The sequence below is a fragment of the Asterias amurensis genome, chromosome 11 (genome assembly GCF_032118995.1).
Source record: "Asterias amurensis chromosome 11, ASM3211899v1".
Classification (NCBI taxonomy): Eukaryota; Metazoa; Echinodermata; class Asteroidea; order Forcipulatida; family Asteriidae; genus Asterias; species Asterias amurensis.
Window position 1 is genome coordinate 5,297,322 of NC_092658.1, and position 14,549 is coordinate 5,311,870.

Genomic DNA, 14,549 nt, shown 5'->3' on the forward strand with positions numbered 1-14,549 from the left:
GGTCTCGGACTCAAATTCAAATATTTTAGTGGAAAATTAGTGCTTTCTCTAAATGTACGTTACTTCAGAGGGAGCCGTTTCTCACAATGCTTTATACTATCAACAGCTCTTCATTACTCATCACCAAGTAAGTTTTTATGCTAACAATTACTTTGAGTAATTACCAATAGTATCCAGTGCTTTTAATGCCATTTCACAATTTCCAAGAAGTGTCTGTTTTTTGTCGTTGGGCGTCTGATATTGTAAAGATCAGTCTGAACTAAGGGAATAAAAGGGTAGCGATGTGTTCTTAAACTGATGTTTAAAACCGGTAGGGTCATGGCCCTGCGATAAGGGCCAGAGCCGAAGGCGAGTGCCTTAATCGCATGGCCATGATCCTGCACAGTTTTAAACGGCAGTTTAAGAACAAGTCACTACTCTTTTATTCCCATTCATAAATGCCTTTTTGGTTAAAACAGTGTGATAAAGTATGAAACTGTCAAACTTATCCGACATCCTTGAGCTCTGTATGTGTGTTGCATTTTTATGACTGAAACAGTTTTCGCATATGCATTCGTGCGAGTAGTATGCATCTTAACAGATTCTTAAAAAAACAGTTATTCACCAATAGGAATAGCGAAACTGTCTAAGGTATTTATGAATAATGTTTTCTTTTCTTTTGCTGAGCAGCACATGCTTCCATGGATTCCTTGAATGTACCGAAGAAGAATGTCTGATTGCTGTAGCCGTGCAGCCCAAAGATGATGGTAAGAATCTTTTATGAGTATGAGTTTAGCGCCATCCGAATATTTTCAAAATTTGATGGCAGTTTAGTTCTAATAAAATCATCTTTATCATCAGTTAGCATCATGCATTTCTGCAATGGCTGCCTGACTGGTGAGAAGCTTCCCAATCTTGAGCTGCCACTTCTGCCTCCTCCACAGACCACCCAGTGCCCAGTCTGGAGAGGTCCCTCTGGATTACATTATTCCCATGTTGTCTTAGGGCGCCCTCGTCTGCGTTTCCCTTGGGTTGGTGACCAGTTGTGGAGTTGCTTAGTGATCTAATAGAATGATTAATATATATTTCTGGTTATGAAACCTAGGATTCCTGTAGACCTAAAACCTGTAGACAAGGGCGCTTGCTATGTGAACCAGAAACACTTGGGTTAACCCCTACTCTTCCATGAAAAGTGTTCTGCAGTCGATTTCACGAAACGCTAGGATCAGTTCTATCTCGAGTTAGGACGAGTAACCCGTCCTAACTTAGGATGAGTTCAATGCGTAGTACGTATTTGGATACGGAATTGAACCCGTCCTATGTCCAAGATTAATCCTAAGTTAGGAAGATCTTTGGTGAAATCGACGGCTGGGTTCTTAGTAAGTGCACTACCAATCCTAGTACAGGGGACCCACGGTTTAATATCCCATCCAAATAACAAAGCAACGTATTTTGCCCAGACCGGGACATCAGAAGCACCAGGGTTGGAGATCTTAACTATGTGGCGCCATGAAGTATGCATAAAGCCTGGTTCATACTTTCTGCAAATGCAATATGCATTTTGATGTCAGAAAATTGCAACAAATAATTTGCATCAGTCGACTTGTGGTGACCTCCTGCAAAACATTTGCTGCGAAAAAAAAAAAAAAATTGTATCGCATTTGCAGTAAGCATGAACCGGGTTTTATTCTGTCGTATTCAATGCATTTGCGAGTAATACTGTGCTATTTTTGGGGGGTTATCGGGGCGCACTCCTGGAGTCGCCACCATCACCTGGTGTCTTTTAATCGCTGCTCTTCTCAGTTCTTCGACGCTTCTTCCACTCCACTTTGTGACGTTGTCTATCCAGCGCAGCTTAGGGCGGCCTCTGCCTCGAATTGTTCCTGTAGGCAGACCACCTATAGCTGCGTTGGGTAGGTCTCCCTGTCTCATCACATGAGCGCACCATTTCGCCTTCCGCTCTATTAATTTTATATCTGTCAATTTGTCAGCAGTGATTCTTGACACTTCAATTAAGTGTTATGTTGATGATCAGACGTACACCAATGGACAGGAGTTCTGGAAAGACTGCAACCAATGGTAGGTTCCGCCTTTTATATTTAAATATCACCCGCTCAAGTGTAGTCAACATATTTTATTGGTATTCTATAATTTTCGTTTAACCCCTACACCAGTATGTGGTAAGTACTGTATGTACTAACCTGTGTTCACTATTCTCGATGAATCATTTTCAAACGCAGTCGCTGCTACGACGACGGACAAGCAAGATGCGAAGAGAAATACTGCACTCCAGACCTTTGTTTCAAGGAAGGCATCGGCTACAGAAGCGGCAAGATCCTACTCTCTGAAACACACAAATGGTGAGTCAGATCTTCTATAGTGAGCCTGACTCGGATCTAAACACTAACAGTAATTTCCTACATACAAGAAAGTCTAATCTGGTGCTCATTATCTGATATCGATTTAGTTCATTGTGAAGATCACCATGTGAAGTTTGACATTTGTACTGTAGAATGATTCCTTCTCTGAGAGAAGATGCGTCGCTGGCTGTGTTTAAACGCCTCCTCAAAACATTTTTATTCCCAGAGCAATTCTAATTTGCTCCTGTTTTTTGGGGGTCTGTTTTTGTGTTGTTTTTGTTCTTGTGTTGCCCTTCCTTTGTTAGGCAGTCTGTTCTTTGTATAGCGCCTTAGAAATGCTTTGTTTTGTTGTTACTATTATATAGATACAACCCTCGTACAGGAGAAGTGTTGGTGCAAAGTGAAATAAACAGCAGAGTTTAATTTTTTATATTTTTCTGGTTTCAGTACTTGCTTCCGAGGTGGAGTCTGGGAATGTGAAGACAAAACAGAAGGTAACAGTTATTTGCTTTAATTAGCAAAGGATTCTTTAACGAGACACTAGAAGGGCCCCTTAATGACTCTATGAAGAATTTGAAAGCTAATTTCTATGGTTGAGCAGTTTGAGACAATTCGTTTGTGTCCTTCAAAAAGGGTCTTAAGAGACTCGCTTGTTCTCAATATTCTCACTGGTTGTCCCCATAACTTGTCTTTCTTCCTTAAAGCCATTCGACCCTTTCGGTAAACAGTGTTGTCAAAGGCCCACACTTCGTGTATCACAACTTTTATATCAAATAACAAACCTGTGAAAATTTATGCTCAATCGGTCATCGGAGTCGGGAGAAAACAACGTAAAACCCCACCCTTGTTTCCGCACGTTTCGCCATGTCATGACATGTGTTAAAAATAAATCCGTAATTCTCGTTAACGAGAATTTACATTGTTTTGCTGTTTTCTCAAAAAGTAAAGCATTTCATGGGCTTATATTTCAAGAGAAGTCTTTCCCCATTGCCTTCTGTAAACCCTGTAAGTTATTTGTAAATCTGTGAACTTCATTTTTTTTTCTGAACCGAAAGGGTCCAATGGCTTTAAGTACCTTGCATCCCTTGGTAATTTGGCGCTATAGAAATCCAGTTATTTTATCACCGTAATTATCCACATTTCGACATGTTCCATGATTTCTCCGCATTGAACCCAAGTCTTGGCACTCCTGGGGTGGCATGTCTTTTTTCTTTCGTTGCGCCATACATCTTGAACTCTCTACTCCTTTGTTGTATATTTTGTCTAAGTAGCACAAAATTAAATCTCTTCCCAACTTATTGTTTGTCAAAGGCTGTCAATGACTAATTTTGTTGTATCTGTTTTTTCTTTTGCTTTGTTTTTGTTTTGACTGCGCCTTGAACACCCAGCAGGATAGATACGTGCGTGTTAAAAGTCTTTATTGGTACTGCCTCTGGTAGATAAACCACGAACCTGCTTCAGGTCTTCAAAACAATCAAATCCTGAACATAATATTGAACATATTTATAAATTGTAAATATTTGTCTCTCCTTAATCAATTATTTCTTAAATGTGAAACAGTGTGATTTTTTCTTATTTTTTAATCTCTGTATATTTTCCTGTAATTCGACCTCTGGTCGCCATGTGAATTTGTTTTTTAAACAATAAACCAATAATGAATGAATGAATGAATGAACATCTTGTGAAACCCTAGGGTGAAAGAAATAACCAGTCAATTCCGTATTTTATTGAAAACATTTTTATTGATTAAAATATTTCCAACAGAGACTGGACCTCCAGACATGATCGATTGCCCATTGACCAACCCGCCTATCTACTGTACCAAAAACCCATGTGATTCCAAATTCTGTCCCAACCACCCGGACGCGATCTGTGTGCCTAATTACTGCGGAGTCTGCCTGCCAAGATTCTACGACGTCCATGGAAACCATGTGACATGCTAGAAACTTGTGAGTAAAGTCTAAATATTTAACTTTGTTTTCTTTGTAAGATTTTAAAAATATACTGACAAAATAGGGAGACCGGAAACTTAGGGCTCGATAGCTCAGTTATTAGAACTCATTTTTCCCAAGAACCGCCATCTGGTGGAACTCACTCCCCAGCAACATCATCACCTCCCCGTCAGTTGAGGTAATCAGGGGAGTGGTGACTGCTCACCTATAAGCAGCAATGAGTCTTTTTTACTTGCACCTTGTACAAATGCACCCTGCACCGCTCATGGACAAGTAGTCCCTCGGCTTTATGCGCTGTCTTATGGACCCTAACGAGTATCCAAGTAGAAGTGGAAGTGGTAGCGTTTGTTGTCATGTTGATTCGGAGGTCGTTGGTTCAAGTCCCACTTCAGTCAATGTTTCCTTGTTTTATCCCAAATCAAAATTTATATCATTAGTCACTGCCAGACATATTATCAGAATTTAATTGATCCATCAACAGCCAATATTTTACAAGCGCCGTCTTCAAAATATACTGCCATGCATTTTGGGAAACACAGCTACAAACGAAAACAAGTTAGCCACGCCATGCTGTAATTAACATGAAACTCTGCTAGGTTTATTGTGTACTGTATTGCTTCAAAATCAGTGCAACATGGCGACTGTCAATGATGCCTAGGTTTAGATTTCACCCAGAAGCCTTTGCAAAAGGATAGTTTCTGGCTATGGGCATCGAGACGTGCATTTATGGGAAACTAAACGTCTCGTTTGGAGCAGCCTCATGTATAGCTTCTAGAGAAACAGTTTTGGGGTTAAAGAGTCAAACTAAATCATTTTGCGTCAAATGAGCTTTAACGGATTTGGATACACTTTGTGGATTAAGTTTTTGGTCATGACACGAATCCTTACTGGATCACAGTGAGTGAAGAACTTTTAGCTTTATTAGTGTCGAGGCCGAGCGGTTTAGAGCACCAAACTCAAACTCAGGTGTTTCTGATCAGCAGATTGTGGGTTCGAATTCTAAGCCGTGATCCTTAAGCAATACTTAAGCATTGCTTCGTCCTTCGGATGGCACGTAAAGCCGTTGGTCCCATGTGTTGTGTACCGCATGTAAAAGAACCCAGTGCACTTATCGGAAAGAGAAGGGGTTCGCCCCGGTGTTCCTGGTTTGATTGATGTTGCACCACAGCACATCGTTAACCACAACATGGTGCTAAGGATTATTGTAGGTCTCAGAGTTCAAACGCAGTCCCACATACCTTGCAGAAAATACTGTATGTTAAAACCCTTATAAGCACCTTGTAAACACTTATAAGGTGCTAACTAATTGGGTCTAAAAATTCATCACTGCAATTACCAATCTTTCTGAAAATTTGTATATACTCAGCGCCTTGAGTACTTTGTTTGGTATAACATGCGCTATATAAGACTTCGATATTATTAGTCACCAAGTTTTTTTTGGGTGAAAAAAAAGAGCAAATAACAGAGCAATATTTTCAGGAGAGCTGCGTCAATACGTTGTGCATGCTAAAATATAATTCTCCTGGATATTTTTTGTGACTTTGTCTACTCATTTCTTAAAAATTACAGCAACTCAACAAGTAATATTTTTAGTATTCCAAAAGTATTTTAAGGGAAGCTTTCTACCAACATTATCTTCAAACCCTGTAAGCTTAAAGGAAATCTATGGACATGGTGTTTTGTGTCAAACGAAAAGCACCCAAACCTTTTAATGAAAACAGGATAATTTGTCTGGCAGCAACTTATTATGTATTTATTGGTATTCCAAAAGCAAACTTAATGAATTGATGTTCTTTTTTGGCAGGAGAGGAGCCAACAACTGGGAATCCAGCCAAGGGCTTCAAAGCCATCCTTGAGGGAAGACTAACTGGTACACAGTAATTGTATTTAATTAAGAAAGTAAAAAAACATAAACAATTTGTAAACTAATGATATTTTACAGCCAGTGACATGACCGGATAATCTCAACAAATATCAATATTTGCTTTAATGTTTTCTCTGTAAGCATGACATTTTTTTTCTTTGTTTATACGGTGTGATTATTTTCTGTTTCTGTAGATTTCCAATGTTGTTAGAGTGTATATGGCTTCTCGGAATAACTGTAGTAATTTAGAATAGTTAAGTGTGACTTAGTTCAGTTAATTATTTAAATAGGAATAGCACAACAGATTTCTTGACTAAAATAATGTCTCTTACTTGGTGAAGAAAGGCTCTATTATGTTACATTCTCAAATTTATTATTAATGAACCCTAACATTTTGTTTGTATTTTTCTCCAATATTAATGATAATACTTTATTCAGGAATATCACAATACATACAGAAAACACACATTTAAAATACATTTATTATACTTCATATACACTGAACCTTAAACTGTTTTTGTAAAGTTAGGGCAGGAAGTAACAACTCCAAAGATTCTGAAAAACTTGTTGTTAAAAACGATGTTTTTTACATTGACTAAAAATTTTGAAAGGTGTACTCCAACTTACATGTATAATTAGCCCTGGCGGCCTTACACTTTCGTATTGTAGTTACAGTGTTCCTGTGTACAGAGAAAGAGTCCTATATAGGGCTAATGAATCATCATCTCCCCTTCGCGCACAAACGGACACAACATCCACAAACTTTGTTTGTAGTTGAATACCTTGTTTTAAACTAAAAATGGACAAATTCCCACCATGTATTTCTATTGTTACAACTTAATCATATTTCCACCGAATCAGTATTATGTAAACTACATCGAGGTCATGTCCTGGCAAATTTGAATAAAATTGCATATGCATAACAAAATTATAGTATGCATGACTTGGTGGTACTTTATTTCTTAATTAAGGAATCTCATCACCAGCCCACGATTTCATGGTTTAAAATGAGGCAGGCATCATCACAACCATGACGTTTTATTTGACCTATTATTCATGAAGGTTAAAAAACTGCATTAGTAGTATTTACTGCATCATTTTAGAGCCCAAATTTAATAAAATGCTGGCTTTTGATTTTTGTTTACATTTGAACCCAAATGTGATAAAAATGTTTGATTTTTGTGTGATTTGTTTTTTCAATTTTGAACCAAAATTTGATAAAATACTGGACTGTCCCCCTTGTTATTTGTTAAAAAATTTGTTAACAAATTTGATAAAAATGGTGGACTTACCCCTTGTGATTTTGTTTCTTCAAATTTTAAGCCATTTTGATAAAAATGCTGGACTTGGCCCCTTGTGATTTGAAGTTTTTTACAAACTTTTTGTCGAAAATGCTGGACTTACCCCTTGTGATTTTCGTTCATTTTTGAACTCAAAAACCCAAATTTGAGAAAAATGCTGTACTTGCTCCTCGTGATATTTTTTTGCAATTTTTGACACAAATTGTGTTCAAAATGCTGGACTTGCCCCATGTGATTTTTTGAAGTTTTGGACACACATTTGATAAAAACGCTGGACTTGCCTCTTGTGCAAATTTTAACCCACATTTGAGAAAAAACTGCACTTTACCCCTCGTAATTTGTTGTCCAATTTCAAACCTAAATTGATAGAATGCTGAACTTACCCCTTGTGATTTGTTCAGTTTTGCACCCAAATTCTGTTGCAAATGCTAGACTTTACCCTTTGTGATTTTGTTTGCAATATTGAAATCAAATTTGATAAAAATGCTGGACTAACCCCTTGTTATTTTTTTTTCAGTTTGAACCCAAATTTGCACCCAAATTCTGTTGCAAATGCTGGACTTTACACTTTGTGATTTTTTTTTGCAATTTTGAAATCAAATTTGATAAAAATGCTGGACTAACCCCTTGTTATTTTTTTATTCAGTTTGAACCCAAATTTTCACCCAAATTCTGTTGCAAATGCTGGACTTTACCCTCTGTGATTTTTTTTTTTGCAATTTTGAAATCAAATGTGATAAAAACGCTGGACTAACCCCTTGTTATTTTTTTATTCAGTTTGAACCCAAATTTGATAAAAACGCTGGACTTTCCCCTTGTGATTTTTTTAACATTTTGGACACATATTTGAAAAGAAATAAGCTTGACTTGCCCCTTGTGATGTTTTGCAATTTTGGACACAAATTTGAAAAAAATGCTGGACTTACCCCTTGTGTTTTTTTTCAAATTTGAACCCACATTTGAGAAAAAGCTAAACTTAGCCCTTGTCATTTTTTCCTTCCAATTTTAAACCAAAATGAGAGAAATACTGGACTTGCCCCTTGTGATTTGTTAAGTTTTCAACCCAAATTTTGTTGAAAATACTGGCTTTACCCTTTGTGATTCTTTGCAACTTTAACCCAAAGTTTGTTGAAAATGCTGATTTTTTCAATTTCGGACCCAAATTTGATAGAAATGCTGGACCCTCGTAATTGTTTTTACATTTTCGACCAAAACATGATGGAAATGCTCGACTTGCCCCTTGTGATATTTTTAAATTTCGGACCCAAACTTGATAGAAATGCTGGTCTTTGATAAAAATGCTGGACTTGCCCCTTGTGCTTTTTTGAATTTAGGACCCAACATTAAAAACATTGTTTTTTTTTGTTTCATTTCGGACCGAAATTTAATAAAAATGACGGACTTAGCCCTTGTGATTTTTTCAATTTCAGACCCAAATTTGATAAAAATGCTAGACTTACCCCTTGTGTTTTTTTCCAATTCGGACCGAAATTTAATAAAAATGCTGGACTGACCTCTTGTGATTTTCTGTTTCATTTCGGACCGAAATTTAATAAAAATGCTGGACTTAGCCCTTGTGATTTTTTCAATTTTAGACCGAAATTTGATAAAAATGCTGGACTTTTAATACCTCTTGTGATTTTCTGTTTCATTTCGGACCGAAATTTAATAGAAATGCTGGACCTACCCCTTGTGATTTTTTTCAATTTCAGACCCAAATTTGATAAAAATGCTGGACTTACCCCTTGTGTTGTTTTTATTTATGGACCCAAAATTGATACAAATGCTGGACTTAGCCCTTGTGATTTTTTTCAATTTCAGACTCAAATTTGATACAAATTCTTGACTTACCCCCTGTGTTTTTTTTCTCCAATTTCATACCCAAATTTGATAAAAAATGCTGGACTTACCCCTTGTGATTTTTTTCAGTTTGAACCCAAATCATGTTGAAAGTGTTGGACTTACCCTTTGTAATTTTTTTGCAATTTTGAAGTCAAGTTTGATAAAAATGCTTGTTATTTTTTTAAACTTGAACCAAAGTTTGATAAAAATGCTGGACTAACCCCTTGTGATTTTTTCAGTTTTTAACCCAAATTTGATAAACAAAATGCTGGACCTACCCCCTCCTGATTTCTTTTTCAGTTTTGAACCCAAATTTGATAAAAACGCTGGACTTCCCCTTGTGATTTTTCTTGCATTTTTTGACACAAATTTGATAAAAATGCCGGACTTACCCCTTGTGATTTTTTCAGTCTTGAACCCAAATTTTGTTGAAAATGCAGGACTTACCCTTCGTAATTTGTTTTAAAATTCAAATTTGATAACAATGTTGGCCCTATGATTTTTTCCAAATTTGAACCAATTTGTGTTTTTTTTTTTGCAATTTTAGACATGATTGATTTATTAAATTTTGAACCCCAATTGGTGAAAAAATGTTTGACTTGACCCTCCTGATTTTTCTTTTTCAGTTTTGAACTCAAATTTGATAAAAACGCTGGACTTACCCCTTGTTATTTTTTGAAATTTTGGACACAAATTTGATAAAAAAATGCTGGAACATGACCAAGCAGGTTGCAGCGTGATAAAGATCTATAAGTGTTTCTCTCACCTCGATTGTATTGTATTATGTCCATTGCTCTAGTCAGGAATAGTTGTTTTCCAAGATGTCCACAAACAGGTGGGGTGATTTTAGAAACATGAAGCAGTAGGGCTCTCTCTTTGAAGGTTGATTCAACAAGAACATCCTCTTTAAAATCTTTTTCTTGACATCTGTACAAAACATTTGAAATCAATTCAATTCAATTAAAATAATATTTGTTATAGATCCTCAAAAGGGTTATGCAAATGCTTATACAAAGTAAAGACGTTGACACATTAAAAACATTAAAAACAAATCTATGGCTACATACAATACAAATCAACAGATATAAAACGACTTAATTTTTTAAACTCTACATATGTTGGATATAAAGGCAGTGGACTCTATTATATTGGTATTACTCAAAATAATCATTGGCATAAAACCTTTCTTGGTAACGAGTAATGGGGAGAGGTTGATAGTATAAAACATTGTGAGAAACGGCTCCCTCTGAAGTGACGTAGTTTTCGAGAAAGAAGTAATTTTCCACGAATTTGATTTCGAGACCTCAGATTTAGAATTTTGAGGTCTCGAAATCAAGCATCTTAAAGCACACAACTTCGTGTGACGAGGTTTTTCTCTCTCTCTCATAGTTATCGCGCAACTCCGACGACCAATCTAGCTCAATTTGTTATTTTATGCATATGTTGAAATACACCATGGAGGATTTATTCCTCCATGAATACACCAAGTGAGAAGACTGGTCTTTGACAATTACAAAAGCGTCCAATGTCTTTAAGGCATTGCGTGTTGATGAGGTATCAACGATTGGTTTGTGCTACCACCATGTGTGTATCTACTTGTAAGTAGCCTTGCTCAAGGCAGTCGCATTATTCGCTCCGAAAAGACGCCGCTGTAAACCCACCCGTATACCCTGTGCGTGGTGCGTGCGATCACACCGCATGACCCACCCGTATACACACTGTCAAATCGTACAACTACTGTGCGAAGTCATCCGCACTCGTACCATTACCGCATGCGGAGGCCGTCAGGCCGACATGCGGATAGTGTACGGGGCATCGTGTCGTGCGATGTTACGCACAGTGAATACGGGTTGGTTTTTATACAGCGGCGGTATTTTTTCGGAGTGAATAATTCGACTGCCTTGAGCAAGGCTAACTTGTAAGGGAAATTTTGTTCTTTTGAGAACTTCTGATAATTATGTGGCGGTCGCCAAATAAATGGTACAACAAATATCCTCGCGCTCATGACAAAATATTTTACTTTTATTTTTATTTCCTGGCACTATCCGGCTTCCGTAGGTTCCTCTGTGCGCTTTACACATGTTAGCATTGACAGGACCACAGGCTTTTTGGGAAAAACCATGGTCAACTAAAGTCGACCAGCCTGGGTTCGAGTCAAAGTAAATTGGGCCCAGCTAGGTTTCCTTCGGAATTACCATTCTGCACACGACCCTCCATCACAAAGGCAAAGTTAAAGGTGAACAAACTTTGCAAATTAAACAACTACAGGCATATTTCATTAATTTAAACTACCTCAAGCACAGCTTAAAACAGACCATTTATGCATAAATACGTTTCATACATATCGAACATGTCTGAGAAACATTTGCTTCTCAGCAGAGTCCTACCTTAAAACGGGGAAACCAAAATCACGCACTACGGGGACAACATTTTGGAAACGCGCGAGACTTGGTGTACGTGTCGGTAAGCTTGTAATAACAAGGAGCTGTCGCGTGATCTCTGACGTAGTTTTCTCAGCAGAATAATTTTCTATCTTCATGGAAGAAGCAACTGTCAGTCGGTAGTTACTGTTTTGCTTTTATAATCGACAAATCAGAACAACTCGAACTCGATTTCATCATGGGAAAGAGTCACGGAGTGATGTTTGTACTTTTTCTTGCTACAGTGTACACTGTAGCTAGAGGTAAGCATTCCATTTAAAAAAAATTAAGATACCCGTATAACAATTCGTAAATCTTCTTGTGAGTTGATTTCTCATTGAAAGTGATCAGTTTGTCTAACGAAGATTCGTTTAGACTTAGGCCTAATTGGAGAAATTGTGCATTTCTTAAAAGTGATCATTGAGCCCAAATTGGGAATCCTGTGAGAATACTGGTATTTGACACTTTGTATTATTACCAAACGGGTCCCGTCCCCTTTTAACATCTGTAAAACTGACATATCAAAGTTATTTCATCTCTTGTGTTTTTTTTGTCACGTTTTGCCTTTACTGATGTCCTTTACTGATGTCCTTTATAATATGAAACCTTCTCGGCATGGTGATCCCCTCCGTGAAACTTTTATAAAATCATTTAAAATAATTAAACAAGTCTGATGTGTTCGGCTAAACGCCTTTAACAATACGAACAAATAACTGTGATGAATTCATTGTTAAATTGTTAGCCTGTAAAGAAATATGAGTTTGGTTTGTAAAATCTGAAGCATTTTTGTCACTTTTTGGGGGAGTTAATGGTACTACAAAATATGTTGCGTGAAAATCCTTTTGCGAAAGCGATTTTTTGACTGTAATTATAACTTTAAGTTGTAATTTTTGGGGGCCATAAACAAGCTGTTACCATGGAGATACTTTATGTATGGTGTGTGTCGCTGCTTGTCTCACACGTTGTTAATTGAATCATATAGATCGGTCAAACTGCAGGGCAATTATTGTTAAACCGAGCGAAGATGATGCAAGGGCTTTATTTAGATTCTAAACGCTTTTTAAGGACAATTTGCTCACAGATGACACAATTTCAGAAAAATTTTTTTCTCGCATATCTCAGATTTAAGAACTTAAAGCCATGATTATACACTTTCGGTACAGAAAATTTTTTTAAAGTTCACAGATTTAAAAATAATTTACAGGGTTTACAGAAGGTAATGGTGAAAGACTTATCTTGAAATATTATTCCATGAAATGCTTGACTTTTTGAGAAAACAATAAAACAACATCAATTCTCGATAGCGAGAATTACGGATTTATTTTAAACACATGTCATGAAACGCGAAACGTGGGGAAACAAGGGTGGGTTTTCCCGTTATTTTCTCCCGACTCCGGTGACCGATTGAGCCTAAATTTTATATATAAGTTGTGGTACACGAAGTGTGGGCCTTGGACAATACTGTTTACCGAAAGTGTCCAATGGCTTTAAAGGCACTGAACATTTGGTAATTACTCCAAATAATTGTTAGCATAAAAACTTACTCGGGAACGAGTAATGGAGAGCTATTGATAGTTTAAAACATTGTGAGAAACGGCTCCCTCTGAAGTAACGTAGTTTTTGAGAAAGAAGTAATTCCTCAGTAAAATATTTGAATTGATTTCGAGACCTCACGCGTGAGGTCTCGAATTCGAGCATCTGAAAGCCTACAACTTCGTGTGACAAGGGTGTTTTTTTCTTCCATTATTATCTTGCAACTTCGCAATTTTTATCTTGCAATTTTTACAGGTTTGTTCGTATGTTGAGAAGACTGGACTTTGTCAGTTACCAAAGGTGTCCATGGTAGCGAGGTTATAAAAAAAGTAGGCTTAGTATTTTAGAGTTCAGTCAATTTCCGATTATACCTCGATCCCCAATTTCAAAGCATTGCTTAAACTGTGCAATTCTGCGTTTCAGCCCATAATATTTCGTGATTTACAAGGAGGAAAGCGAAGAATTCTGTCTTAAGCAGAATCCAAATTTAATGAGCTGATTAAGCACAACACCGCCAAGCAAAAATAAAATAAAAATAATTACCAGTCAAAAACCATGTCACATGTAGAAATTGGGAATGGCAGCATGTTTATTTTTACTCCTCAGGACTAATGAAATTAGACCCATGTGTAAAGTAACGCATGACATGTTGCAGAAACTTCAACGTATACGAAAATGTTTTTGAAATGGTTGCCGAATAACAAATATGATTATGGGAGAAAAAGGTTTCTATATGTATGGATAGCTTCGGCAGCCATTTCAAAAGTGTATAGTTTTTATTGAGACACCTTGTACACTGGCAGTGCTGTTTTTGTGTGCAGGATTGGTATCAGTGTGAACCTTTCAATCAGTGAAATTTTGGACCCAAACATAATATAGTAGGTTTGCTCACCGTTTGACTTCATAGTTTCATTTCCAACTCCGATCCCAGCTTCACCATTTTCAGCCAGAAATTGTCTACCAGACGTGCTCTGCTTGAGGCCATGCGGGGAACGTCTGGCTCAAAGTGAACCCCTGTCTTTTCTTCCATGTTAATGGTGTTTGTTGTATGTTCATGATTGTAAAGTATTTACAGTTCTTTAAAGTACTATATCGTTAATTAATCCGTTCAAATTTTGGCGCTTGCGCTTTGGACCCCCCAAAAAGTAATAATCAATAATACAGATTCCCTCAAGCGTAATACACAACAAAGTTTATGTTCGTTGACAAAGACATGTATCCCGTTGGTCATAATCCTTTGGTTGAAGAGAAAACGTTATGAAATCCAAAGGATACAAAGCGCCAGGTATTATGACTGC

General features: G+C 37.1%; 1 protein-coding gene across 2 annotated transcripts in view; it reads left to right on the plus strand.

Moving 5' to 3' along the window:
* The window catches only part of LOC139943971 (uncharacterized), a 47,606-nt gene extending 40,518 nt beyond the window's left edge, over positions 1-7,088 (plus strand). The window contains exons 43-48 of one of the 2 annotated variants that reach the window (XM_071940888.1): positions 670-746; positions 1,971-2,058; positions 2,220-2,339; positions 2,787-2,833; positions 4,104-4,288; positions 6,096-7,088. In XM_071940888.1, coding sequence (XP_071796989.1) covers positions 670-746; positions 1,971-2,058; positions 2,220-2,339; positions 2,787-2,833; positions 4,104-4,282 — 511 coding nt within the window. In that variant the 3' untranslated portion in view covers positions 4,283-4,288; positions 6,096-7,088. The remainder of the gene's footprint in view (positions 1-669; positions 747-1,970; positions 2,059-2,219; positions 2,340-2,786; positions 2,834-4,103; positions 4,289-6,095) is intronic. The other variant, XM_071940889.1, reaches the window with a different exon arrangement.
* The last annotated feature ends 7,461 nt before the right edge of the window (positions 7,089-14,549 follow it).